Source organism: Rhagoletis pomonella, unplaced genomic scaffold (assembly GCF_013731165.1).
Source record: "Rhagoletis pomonella isolate Grant_MI unplaced genomic scaffold, Rhpom_1.0 Rhpom_scaffold_00005, whole genome shotgun sequence".
NCBI lineage: Eukaryota > Metazoa > Arthropoda > Insecta > Diptera > Tephritidae > Rhagoletis > Rhagoletis pomonella.
In genome coordinates, this window is record NW_023458559.1 from 25,126,278 (window position 1) to 25,140,279 (window position 14,002).

A 14,002-nucleotide genomic window follows, 5' to 3' on the forward strand; every position below is an offset into this window, starting at 1 on the left:
GGTTTAAATGGCAACCTTTTTATGGAGTTGGAAAGTAGACAAGGATAATTAACTAAAATTACCTCTAAAGTCGGGTTTGCTGAATAATAGTGTGGCCGATCGAAACTTTTTCACATTTAAATTAAAGTGTGGGCAATTTATTGACTTTATAAACATTAATTTTAAAGTCAACCCTGGGAACAGAGAAAAATACCTCTATTAAGTATTCAGTGAGTAATCTACCGGCTTTTATGCAGAGCTTAATTTTAAAAGAAAATGAGTTAGGGTTATTCTTTATTAAGGTAACGATATGTATTTATACAGCAGACATACATATAAACACAAATCAGGTGATTTTATTTTTACACTTTCCCTTTCTGGTTGGGAAAGTCTGGACTGCTTCGAGTAGGCAGAAAAAACACGCCAATACGAATTGTTGCTCTATTTTGGGTACACGAGGATTCCGCGGTCTCGTGGGAGGCTGAGCTGTAAATTTGACCTAAAAAAATATTGGTAAATCAGTGTATTCACATCCATTACATTTCTCCTTTTTTTTTGCTTTAAATGATAGCCAAGTATTTTCTGATCGGTCAGATATAAGAGCTATTTCGGGAATTGGGAAAATTGGCTACTGTATTTACATTGTTGAATTAGTTACCTGTGAATAACTAATACTCATCACACCTACTCAAAAGTTCAAGGAAGCCTAATACCCTGCAATCATATCTTCCACGAGCACTTTTCCCAGCATATTACCGCTATAAATAAAACTGGTGCGTTTTACTACATTAAATGTAGTAAATCTAGTCAGTTTCGATATTTAATAGATAATATTCAAAGAGATTTTGGACTGGCCTCGACTCACGTGATGTGAATAAACTTTTTTGATAAGGGTTTTGATTTTCTCCAACAACCTCCAACTGAAAAGCCGATGTTTTTTACACTAAGCAATGTTTTTTAAAGTCAGCTAAATGTATTTCTCTCAACACATCATCTGGTAACCATATCCAAATAATCTAACTGTAACCAAATCATGTGTTCACAGATACATATTTAATTGATTTAACTAAACTCTTTTCTCAGTGTACTTTTGTAACTACATCTTTTCTTACGTTATGTGACATGTTTCTTTTTGTTAATTAGATATATTTTTCTTCAATTCAACCATAATTCATCTTTATAATGTTTTATGACCAAAACATTGTAGCACTTTGCATCCTTAATATTTTATTAATTTATGCTCCCGACCCCGTCGAATTTTCTGTAAATTTGTTCAAATTTATTTAATGAGTAGTTAATTCTATCGCGTATAAAACAATACAACGAAAGGCTAGATGCACTAAATTAAAACCACATAATGGTCTAACGAACTGCATTTACGAGCACTCTCAACACCAACATCGGGAATCGTTGAGTGCGTACAGATTTGATTTAGTTAGTTTTTCTTTTTAACTCGGAAGTGCCTCAGAATTGATTAAATTCAAACAAAATTAGAGCAATTCTCTGCACTAAAGCTTCAATGTAATTTGGCAAATGTTAATTAAAAAAAAAATTGCTACAATACTCGTATTTAGGCAATCAATTCAACATTATCACTAGCTTAAAGTGTATTTATTCCTGCCGACTGCATTCAAAGCAAGAGTTCTGCTTCTAGAATTTTTCGCTTTTGTATAGTACACAGAGAAATTTTCGTTTTCAAATTTGTATAGAACGTACGCACACTTTCTAATCGTTCTAAAAACGATCCTAAAATCTTTTTTCTTAATTTTACAAATATGCGTTTTCAAATTTGATACTCAAATTTTATTTTCATTAAATCACAATAAGTCATTTGGTATACATATATGTATGTAAATACATTGTCAAAAATATATTTATATATACTTACAAAATTACAAAATTTAATAAATTATATACAGGTGTTTTACATATCCTATATACATACATACATAAATATGTAATACATATTACTTACCTTGCTTCCAAGCTGGGTCTGCTAATTTTGCTTCACGCTGGTCAAATCCTGTAATTGAAAACAAGAAAGTTTTAAATTATTATTTAATAACTCATAAGAATTAGTTTTTGTTAATTATTCTTACCAAAGCTTTTTCGGTCAAAGTCCACCGAATTACCCTTGTCCCTTCTATGTAGTTAGGTGGTTAGAATGGCGGTATTGCTTATATATACTTCATCGCCTTTTCTGAAGATTGAAGTAACTTTTTTATCTGAACACAATTTTTTCCACAAATGATGCAAACATATGAAATGTTTTTCATTATAGCTAGGTAGCTTTTTAAATTCTGATGCAAAACATTTTAGTTTAAAATATTTTTCATACATAATTGACTAAAAGTAAATAAACGTTTTTATCTTAAAAGTGTATAAATTTATTTTACTTGTTGAAAATTGTGTCGCACTACAACTCGTTGGGACAATATTCTAAAATGTTTCATTTCAGTTTTGAAAATACGCATTTTTGGCGTTATTTCTTTAATTTCGTTTGTTTCCCTCAGTAAAAAAAAAAGTGAATTTATTATAACGATCGTTTTTGTTTTGCGAATGTTTCGTTTTAAAGTCGTAAATACAAATACTGTTTTTTTTTTTATTTTGTATGAAGTAAAACTATATCAAAAAATTTTATTTTACAATTTCTTTTAAAAACTTGCGTTTTACCTGTATTATTTTCTCTGTGTACCGTGTACAGGGTTAAATGCGAAATCCGGTTATAAAAGTTAATGGGGCTATTCATAGTCTACCTAAAGATAACACTAAAGTTTGTTGTCGACTTTTGACATAATTTTGAAGGGAATATCTATCAAAAAAGCTGAAACTAACTTTAGAATCGACTTTATTTCGACTATGAATATGAATACTCATAAATAGGCATGAACACATATACATTTTATTTTTTTTTTCGATGCCCTTATATGTATACTTGTATTTAACTCATAAATAGGCATGAAAACATATACATTTTTTTTTTAATTTTTTTCTCGAGGCAATAGTCAATAAAATTTAAGTTATTAAATTTAATATCACCAACCAAGAGTTCTTAGTTGGTTTTCCCCCTTATGTGCATTTTTTGTATAGCGCTTTAATATCTCTTGTAGGCGGCTTTAATATAATTATGTTGAAGCTTTCTCATAATACATACTATGTGCACTTATGGAAATGAGGCTGAGTCTCGTGCAAGTTTCAAAATAAAAATGCTACTTTCACACGTATTTCTACATAACATATGCACAGCACTACTACATGGCTAACACTCATCAAGGTACAGCATTTCCTATTTCGCTAACACACCCAGAATTATTGGCAAACAAGGATTAGGTCAAATTGCGCTATGTACTTTTTTAATTTTGTCCGTTATACACATTACATACAACTTTTGTTTCACATAAAATTTCATACATACAAGAATTTGTTGCTATGTGTAAAATCGCTTTTTTTGCTGCAAATAAAAAACAATAAATTAATCATAAGACAATAGAAAAAACAATACCAGTATAAAAAACTAAGCTCGTAATTTTTCTGCCAATTCCACTTTTTTTCTCCCGAAAATCCTTTATTTGTACAACAACATCTGCGACAACTCTGCTATTTGGAAAATCTGCGGCTTGCAAATGGAAAACTGTCTCACATCATTGATTCCCTTCCCGAATATAAATAAAACAATTTTAATTGTGTCTACTCTATGTATATCGCCCACCAACCAACAATCTTCTCAAACACCAACAATTTTCACCAAATGCAACAAAAAATTAAAATAAATATACTTCACGAAACCAATACCACACTTCGATATCGAACCAATTTTTACATGTTTAAAATATATGCCAATTGCACTTTAAAATATAAAACTTGTTACATTCGCTGCAATTAAAATAAAATAAATCACAAACGAAAGGTCCATGAACGCCAAACCGCACGCATGCGCACTCGCTCCGAATGGTTTTTGGGTCCTAGGGATAGTGAGTTAGCACTGAATTTGCCCAACACATGCAGCAATTGTTGTCTGGCTGCGGTACAGATGCAGCAGCAGCAACAACAACACTTACAATCACATGGCTATCTAGGTGGCGGTAGCACCCGTGATATGCGCGCATATCGTGACGGCTTCGCCGATGGAGCTGATGACGAGAATAGTTTGTTAGTGGGCAGCGGTTGCGGACGTAATGGCAATCCGCTTTATTTGTATTATAAGAAAAGAGCGCAACAACAACAGAGGAATGATACTCGGCAGCAAACGCAAGCTGAACATATGGACACAGATGATACCTGCCATACGTATGATTACAAATTGCAGCAACAACAGCACCATCTGCAAGTTGAGTCTACAAATATTTATCCTAGATCACAGGCAGTAGATCGACGATTATTAGAGCCAACAGCAACGATCGCGGCAGCACACAATGGCTGTGGTCGCCGGTTGTATTTGGATGCGAATGCAACAACCAATATCGGTAGCTATGTCGCCTCATGTAATTCTACTAATAATAATTATATATATGATTCTAATGATATAACTAAAGCCTATGCTTTCACTACAACTTCTTTTATAACTACTTCTACTACTTCTACTCTACAAATAAACTCAAATTCTAATACTACCAAGCCTTCTATTGATAACAGTAATAGTGGAAATAATTATCTAGAGAATGTTATGAATAACAACAGTAACACAGAAAACAAGAACACTAATTTTACATTGTTAGCAAGTAGTCGCCAACATTTAAGCAATTTGTCTAACACTAAATATTCACATTATAAACATTCAGCGACAAAACCAGTGTCGACACGCTATGATCTACACCGCATTCATCGCGTTCGCCCACATATAAAAACCATAAACTCGCCTCCATATTTGCATCCAAACTCACAATCACAGAACCATCAGCGCCAATATCTGGACCAAAAACGATGTTCAAATCTGCCCAGTCACTACCATTCGACCGATTCCGTGCGTTATTGCTATGTAGACTTGGATGTGGAAATTGTAACCGAGCCGCCAATGCCCTCATCACGATTATACCACAGTCCGCGAAAGCAAGTATTTACTGCAAGGCGTTGTAACTCATCCATCGATCTCTATAAAGTTGACGATGATGGTGTCGAAGCCAGCAGTGATATCGATCATAACTATCTAACATACTCGCTATCGAATGATCACCAAGAGCCTGCACTTGATGAAAGTGCAGTATCTGCGGTAACTATTCGCCCGGTATCTTCTGAAACATATTCTGACTCGACTGGTTTTTTGACTGCGTTGGATACCTCTGTCGCGACTGTTTCTACGGCAGTGGCAACTGGTGAAACTGGCCGTGACTGGCCACTTGCAGGGGCTGAAGAAGTAGATTTTATCCCTACATCCCGTTTTCGGCAGAGTACACCGCGTATTCAACGTCGTCAACAGCAAATGCGTCGGCGGCAACGTTTTTCCTCTACATCGACGCAATATCAGTCACTCAACGCAACGGGAGGGATCAACCTAATATCAACGACGGAGGACGGTGGAAACGGCAGTGGCATTGGCAGGAACACACGTACTGAAAACGGCAGTCATTTTGTTACAATCATCTTTAATGTTCTAGACTTCTTATTTTAATGCAATTTCATATGTATGTGTTTTATTATAAGTTACCTAAATATTAAGATTGCTTTGGCGCTTTTTTATAAAACTTTTTATTTATTTATCTTTTATTTCTGAGTAATGCAATTAATGTTGTGATTAACGACACTATTGGTTGGTTTACTGTTTAGAATATTAACAAGGCTATATATTTTATTGTTTAATTTGTGCTTGTGCGGATATATTGATTTGTTACTGTGTAACTTGATAATTTGGAAACATGACAACTTAATTTAAAAACTAAAGCGCAATTATAGAAAAATTATCCATTGTGAGAAGAAAATTGCGACATCAATTAAAATTTGCCCCTCACATTTTTGCCAAGTGTTTGGTGAAGCTTCTCCTCGAATTCGTCTTAATGTTGTCTCAGAAATGGTGGGACTTTTAAGTTTTCGCTGCCTGCCAAGGCGAAATGGTTTTCAAGAAAAGCTATTTCATGCTGTTAGAAAAGTTTTTCAATTATATCTTGCATAGACCGTGAATTTAGATTGAACCTGGGTTCTACAGAACGTTTATACGCATCTCAACATCTTGGATTCGAGGACCACACATTTTTTAACTGGTAACAAAAATTGTAATAGAAAACAATTTAGATCAGTGAATCCACCAGGTGTTGTCGTCAAGCTCAGTTTACGGTAAGCCCGCGAAACTGCCATTTTTTATCTCCTTTAACTCGCTTCTTATAAAGTAATTTTCCCGGTTTGCCCGATTTTGTTTATAGGCGGTGATTATAAGCTTGGGGTTTCACATTCTCTAGAAAATCTTTTTATAGCAACACTATTGCTGACGCTAATCAGGGAAGATGCCATGCCGTACATTATATAATAAAAAAATAGTATTTAAATAAAGTTTAAATAAACAAAATATGAAAAGTTGTATTAAAAAAAATCGGATGTAAAAAAAATCAGTAACGATGAATTGATAAATATCTGTGAACATTTGACAAAACAACCTGTGCGCTTTCTGTAGGTTGGAATTTAGAGTAAATTATAAGGCATGGTGAAATTATACCAGGTGTAGTAATAAGAGCGAGAAAAAAATTTACACTATGTTATTTGAAAATGTCTTATTAAAAACTTTTATAAGATAGCCGGTTGTCACGAAAATTTAGAAAATAAAGCGAGAAAGCTGTTTTATTACTTAACCTGTTTATAATTTCACCATGACTATAAGGGACTTCCATTTAACAATTTGACTTTTCTATTTAACTTTCATTAAGATAGCATTAGTTCAAGATGTCCTATTTATTAATGATAATGATATTAACATAAAAATGTCATACGACAACTCAATGAATAACCGCTTTGAAGAGAGAATGACCTCACTAGAGAGAAATTGTTTTGACAAAAGTCCGCAGATATGTATATGATATTTAGAGGTCCACTTTTTCAAAGAGGGCGATCTTCACATGATAGTCAACTTTTAGCTGAAACGCTTTAAGAGTACAAAATTATAAAGATACATAAATAGATTTCATGTAAATATACACCTGCGAGTAACCAAATAGCAGTACTTCAAATTGATCAGTTTTCAGTATTTTTGTTTTTATTGGTTCAGTAATTTTTTATAATGCACTTGTGCATAGGTATATTTTTGTAAGTTTTATTTTGTGATGATGTACAAATATTGTTTTCCTTTTTTAGTCCTGAAGATGCCTTCAAACTGAAGGCGAAATATCGACCAAAATAAAAATAAAAGTAAATAAATCAGAAAAACGTTTAATGTTTTATTTAACATACGGCCTATAGCTCAAAAATAAATTATGTTTTATAAAAATATAGGAAAAACTATAAAAAAAATTTACCACTTTGTGAAAAAATAAGACAAATTCAATAAAGCTTCATAATAATTGAGAATATTTAAATAGAATTTCTAGAAAAAAATTTGGTATGTAGATTTGTAGCCTATTAAATTTTAGTAAAATAAAGTGCAAGTTTGAAATTTATTAAATTATTATTTTTTTCTGACGGTGTCACTCATTTTCTTTCGTACAAAGCACGGTATACAGTAAACCAGCCATTGACAATATGCTTATTTGAAAATTAATACATGAAATATTGTGCATTTATAGGATTATTTTGTCATTAACCCATAGCCAAGGACTGGTGCAAAAGTACCCCCAAATGTTTGTTGTAATATTTGAAATGTAAATTTTAACAGCGAAATTCGTAAAAAAAATAATAAAACAAAAATATTGTTGATTACTACATGGGAGGTGGTCGTGGTTATAGACAGATTGTTTAGGACAATTAAATTTACGACCCGCCCTAAATATTTCACTTTGTGTATAAGACACAACAGTTAGCTTATACTTGTACAATCCACTAGCTATGTTAAAATTTCCCTTGCGGGAAAAAGCTGAGGCAAACTACATAGCAGGAAAAGGAAGGGATTTTACTTATCCTGCGAGTATCCAAGTAAGCAGACGTCCTCGAGCCACCACGCCTCATCAATTTAATAATAAAGGAGCGAACGTGCATCTGGTCCTTGCCCCATATTCGCCCGATGAACACAGATTTCAGATTATACCAAAGGCAACTTCGGCACAGACTTTCGTTAAAATATCTAAATTTTGTTCGATTTAACGTGTTTACAAACAGACACGACTGAACCAATTCATTTCGTCATTCTGAATATTTTTTTGCCTATCTGGATTACTGTATACTGTGGTACAAAGTTTGATCGAAATTTTTGTATATGGAATTTTGATGAAAATTTGTTGTATTTTTCTCGCAGGGATATGAACCTAGTAAATATGTATTTTGTATTTACACTTGCATGTTTACAACTCATTTGATAATTTAACGGCCTTCGCACAATCGCTCGGTTTGAAAAAAAAAATCTTTACTTATGTACTTTGTGAATTTAGGGATTGCTTTGTAAAAAATAAGATTTAAGATTTTTACATGGAGGCAAAAATATTCATTGGTTTGGCATTTTATCACTATTTGATTTTATGAGTTAAGATAAACAATTTTCACTTTGTATAAGTAAGCAAACAAATTTTGTATTTTTCTGTTTATGCTTAAAATATAAAATAAACAAAGTTTTTGTTAGATCGTATGTGTTTTGTGTTTCTCTGTTAGTTATATTTCTTGGTTATTTTTTTTACCGATAAAAAGTTTAAAGTTTGTTAGAAAGATAAATATGTTGTGTTTTGACTGCTTTAACCTTGTTTTTGACCCAATGTTTTATAAATTTCATGTTTTAATGATTTGTTTATCTTCCTTTGTGTATTTAACAAGCCACATTTGTTTTTATATGGGGCTAATAAAATGTGCTTTCGTGTATTAACCATTTTAACGTCCTTCGTCTTACATTAATCATAAAATTAAATCGACCAACAGTAATATATTCACAAGTCAACAATTCCCAACTGACATACCTCCAACTGCAAATACCATATCCACATTTACACACTAGTATATTCGTTAATTGGCCTTTTACTACATTCATACATATGTATACATATTGGCATTTCACAAAATCCAATAAAAGTGACGTTATCTATTGTTTCTGAAAAATCTGTATGCTAATAGTTTTCAAAAAGTTTACCATATATATTTTTTTAATTAATAACTTTTGTCCTAATACCTGCTATCTTACCATTTCTATCTATTTTGCGATCTTCCTGTGCCATGACTATTCCACTTAAAACCTATTAAAAATGTCCAACGACTGTAAATCGACCCACCGTCCCACGCCAAATAACTGACCAATTCCACAAACGGTACAATTTTCGATTAAACTACATATGCGGCACTTGTAGTTGGCAACATCCGTTTGAGTAATAGTGCCGAGTCCATTCAGTATCCAGCCACAACCGCACGGCGTTCATCCTCCCGACGTTTGATTGGCGTAAACGTGCCACGACAATATCCGTTGCGCTCTTCATTGCGGCGAAATAGAGAAAAACAGGTGGGCAGTGGTAACATAGTCAATAACGGTAGTGGCAGCAGTGTCGGCGATAGCAGTTGCGTCCTCGCCGCTAATATTTCCGCAGTCAGCGGTAGTGGTCGTATGTTACCAGTTGCTACAGCGCCATCATCAGTGCGTAATTCTATTGCAGAATGTTGCGGCAACGTTGGTACAGAACAAGACAGCCAGTATATTTCAATACCAGCTTATCCATTTAGTCGCTTAGAGGACTGCACGAACTCACCAGAATGCAAACAACCTTATCCCTCTAGTATGGTTGGTGAGAAAATGATGGGTGAAACTGTAAGCGCCAGCGGAAATATGGCCGCTGTGGGCGGTATTGACAGCATGCTGATGGATACTACAGAATATATGAAAGTCTGCAACAACATAGCGCCAACATTCGCTGATCTAAGTGGCAACAATAATTTAGTTTACACCACAGGAGCAATCAATAACAGTCCGCCATTGATGACGACGCTGAAATCGGAAAACGTTGTTAGTGCGTCTACAGCGGGACAATTCAAAAAGATGGCAATACATAACAAAAGCAGGGATGAAGGCCAACCAGAAGAGGAGGGTGTTTCAACAATTACATTTAAGGCGCCGCGTGTATGAAAATAGAAAACCAGAGGGCCTTCCAATATGCATAAGAAATAACGTGTCAGGACAAAACATTATTCCAAAATATTTATGTACATGTGCATATGTGTATGCCTGAAAATGGATTAATACGACTAAAGAAAGCAAGGAAACGTATTTTTTTTTAAATATCGTTTTAAACTTGCGCTTGTGTATCTTAGAGTAAACTAACTGAATACTGAAAAATTATGGTTAGAGACTTTCGTAGTTATAATGTTATGTCGATTTCGTTTCTACAAAAAATGTTGCCTTCTCATCGCCCTCTTCTTAGTGCTTGTGCGTAGAAGGCAAAGAGAAGGTTGCATTTTTCGGTAGAAACGAAATCGGCATTAGCCAAGTTGGATATATGCACATACATACACATGCATTTATGTATATACGGTTGCATGAAAAGAATGAACTGTAATATATGTAATTAAATATAAACATATTTAGTGATAGCAATATTTTTTTAGTTTACAGTAAATATTAAACGGATTCTAAAACAATGTTTCAAACAAAACTTATCTATATAAGATCTAGTACATATCGCCGTTTAAAGTACAAAACCGCGTATCAACAAAATGCAAAACCGCGTATGTGAGGTTGCATAAATTATTTTCTAGAGAGTAAAAACGCTTATATTTCAAAATGGTTCTCTTTTTTATAAAGCAATCGCATTTCTGGCTAGTATACTTCAGGACGAATGGATGAGGCTTGAGCCAAGAGTTTGTGTGAGCAATTCCAATTTTTGGCAAAAAAAATGTCAGTTACGCGATTTTGCAGAACGACGATACGCGGTTTTGTACCTTAAACGGCGATATGCATGTATACAAGTGGGTACGCTGTCAATATGTATGACTTAAGTATATAAAGATATCTATTGCCAATAATGGTTAGATAGAAGTCTGCTGTAAATATTTCTAACAAAAAAAAATGCAAGTTTTAATACGTACAGATGTCCTTAGATACATACGTTTCGTTACCTTAATATCACTAAATCCATCGTAGCCCGATTTTTCGTGAAATTTATGCGATTACTGAATTCGAATTGCTACGAACGTAGCTTATACTTTGAATACATACTATGTACGCTCGTAGCAATTCAAAAAATATCGAATCACGATGGATTCAGTGATAGCCCCCATAATGTATTACATACATTTCGTACCCTTGATTCATAAAGGCCCTAACCAACAAATTTTTTATTTTACTGGAGAAGCAAAAAAAATTTCAAAAAGAGTACCAAAAATAGGTAGAGCTTTTTAAAAAGTCGCATGTAACTCCGTTGTTTTTGGTACTAGCACTTTAAAATTTTTACTAAAGGTGCACTTTAATACCTCCTACCAAAATCCGTGAAAAACGCAGTCCTATTGGGCCTTTGTGAATTAAGGTAACGATATGTGTATAGAAGGATCATACCATGCATTTTTGTTTCTTTACATAGTGAGTTATAACTTTTTAAAAACTGAAGTTCTCAGTTTCAAATTTCTGGAAACCAGTTTTTTATTAACGACTGAAGCTAATTCAGTGATATACATACATATAAGTTGTTTTCAGCGACTTTTGTTCAAAGCCGTGTTTTGTAAGAGACTGAGTAAGGATTTCTTATATTAAGGTAGCGATGTGTACCCTTCCATGTAAGCCTACATGTGAGGAAAGCATAGGAATATTACATATGTATGTGTATATGTAGTACATCCTCGATTTTCGCAAAAAAAAATTCGCGAACTGCTGCAACAATCAGTTTTTGGATTTTCGAGTTATTCATAGTAGAAAGGCAATATTATGAAATTATTCAAAATCAAGGAGAATCAGCTAATCAAATTTCTCGTGCTATTCACTTTTTTGTGGTGAAATTACGGCAAACTAAAATCATTTAAGAATTTCAAAAGCGAAAAAAATTGCCTGTCCAATTTGTATGAATTCCGAAGTTTACTTAAAATCATTGTTTAAGAGTAAAAGGAACCGAATTATTGAACTTAAAGATTTCGAATTTTCGGAAGAGATTGATATTAGTTGCGTTCCCCAACTTTTCTGGGTTAAAACCTGTAAAACAAAGCAAAAGAAACCATAGAACCGAGTACGGGAACGCTTTCTGGTAAAATCCTGTAAATTCTTGCAACTTCTTGCGAGTTAGGGAACGCAACTAATATTTGATCTGTCGCTTTAATCAAGGGTTTTCTGCACATCAGAAGCCGGTTAATTGATTGTACATATAACTGTTCCTATTCGATATCTACTTAGTAAAATTATAAAATTGAAAATGGTTTGTAAACCCAAATATTTTTTAAATGTTAAAAATATGAGAAATTATATCATATTTTATTTCAGTATTATTCGATTAATCGAAAATCATCAACATATTTTATTTGATATGCTATTTATGTAAATATTTAAATAAACTTTTATAATAAATTTACTTTTAGGTCAGTGCATACTTCTGTATGTACATACATATGTAAAGTATACTTAAAAAACATTCATACGTCATTGGCTTATTTTCAGTACCCATTATCTGTAACTTTCATAAACACTGTTCTGATATTGGAGTACATATGCGACTTAACCGCGAACTCCGATATTATTTATAATTTTTAAATCCGATAGTGATATGAGGGTAATTTAAATCTTGTATAAATTATGGAACATTCTTTATAATAAGTTAAGGGGCAGAAGGTATTGAATATAGAACTTGTATATGTACATATGTGCATTTATTTACATGTACAAAAAGAAAACGAGTATACTATGTATATGAACACGCCCAAGGCGTATACATAAAAGGTGGTATCGATTCTACAAATACAATTTTTGTTTTTGCTTTAGTGGTCCATTGTCAGATTTCAGCTATTCTTCCCCGAATGAAAAAGTTCGACCGAAAATACGAACACTCTCACGTTTTCACTCACTCACTAGCGAAATAAAAAATTTTGACAATCAAACGAGCCCGCGGGATCTCGCGTGTGCCCAAAATAGCCCAGAAAGCGTTCCTCACGCTAGAAAAATGGATAATAGAGAGCGAATACCTTCCACTTTTGGATTGTAAATGTCTTCTTCTTCGTGCCCGAAACAGCCCGGCCTTTTTTTCCGGGCAGAAATGTGCAAGAAGTCAATTTGAAATAACAGCTGCTAATTTACATCCGAAAGCAAATTTTGTAAAATACAAAAATGGAAAATACCACAAAAGTTTCAGAAATGTAGGTATTTGCTAATTTTATTAACCACATAAGATAAATACACATGAAATCATTGTTTAGAGCTGATTTGTTGATTCCGGGCACGAGATGGGGTTTTTGCGTTCCCCACGCTCTGGGAGCTTTTGGCACGTGTTGACCAAGGTACATTAAACAGGTAGTATCAGTAGAGCAAAAACAACATTTGCGTGTATTTTGTTGTTGCTTCTGGTATCGAAAGTGTCAAAAACTGTTCTGAATTTTTTCTTCTAAATCAAAGCGTGCCATGTGAAATACAAAAAATTATAAAAAGTAAAAAATTGAAATTGGAAAAAATAAAAATTGATGCAACTTTCTTTCCTAGTAAATTTGTTTGCTTCTCGAAGCATTGATCCATCCTTTGCAAGGCCCAGTAATCAGCGGTTGTGCTGCTGAGTTGGGCGAACGTTCCAAAAGCTGCTATTCAATCGCTTGTTTTGTATGGAAAAAGGTTTCACATGCAAATGGATTTTAACAATTCAGAATTTTTGTGAGAAAAAATTAAAACTATTTGACATTTTCGAGACCAAATAATTTGAAAATAAATCAAATCAGCTGCTCTACTGATACTACCTGTTCAATGTACCTTGGTGTTGACACATTTTTGACACTTGTGAGAGAGTAATTTATTTTTACGCTG

At 33.5% G+C, this 14,002-nt stretch overlaps 1 protein-coding gene across 7 annotated transcripts in view; it reads left to right on the forward strand.

Annotated features, from left to right (window-relative positions):
* LOC118738786 (rho GTPase-activating protein 20) overlaps positions 1–10,460 on the forward strand; it is a 96,347-nt gene extending 85,887 nt beyond the window's left edge. The window contains exons 6-7 of one of the 7 annotated variants that reach the window (XM_036469760.1): positions 3,887–4,442; positions 4,758–6,678. In XM_036469760.1, coding sequence (XP_036325653.1) covers positions 3,887–4,442; positions 4,758–5,584 — 1,383 coding nt within the window. In that variant the 3' untranslated portion in view covers positions 5,585–6,678. Of the gene's footprint in view, positions 1–3,886; positions 6,679–9,377 lie in introns of those variants that run through there. The other 6 variants (XM_036469761.1, XM_036469759.1, XM_036469763.1 and 3 more) reach the window with 6 other exon arrangements.
* The last annotated feature ends 3,542 nt before the right edge of the window (positions 10,461–14,002 follow it).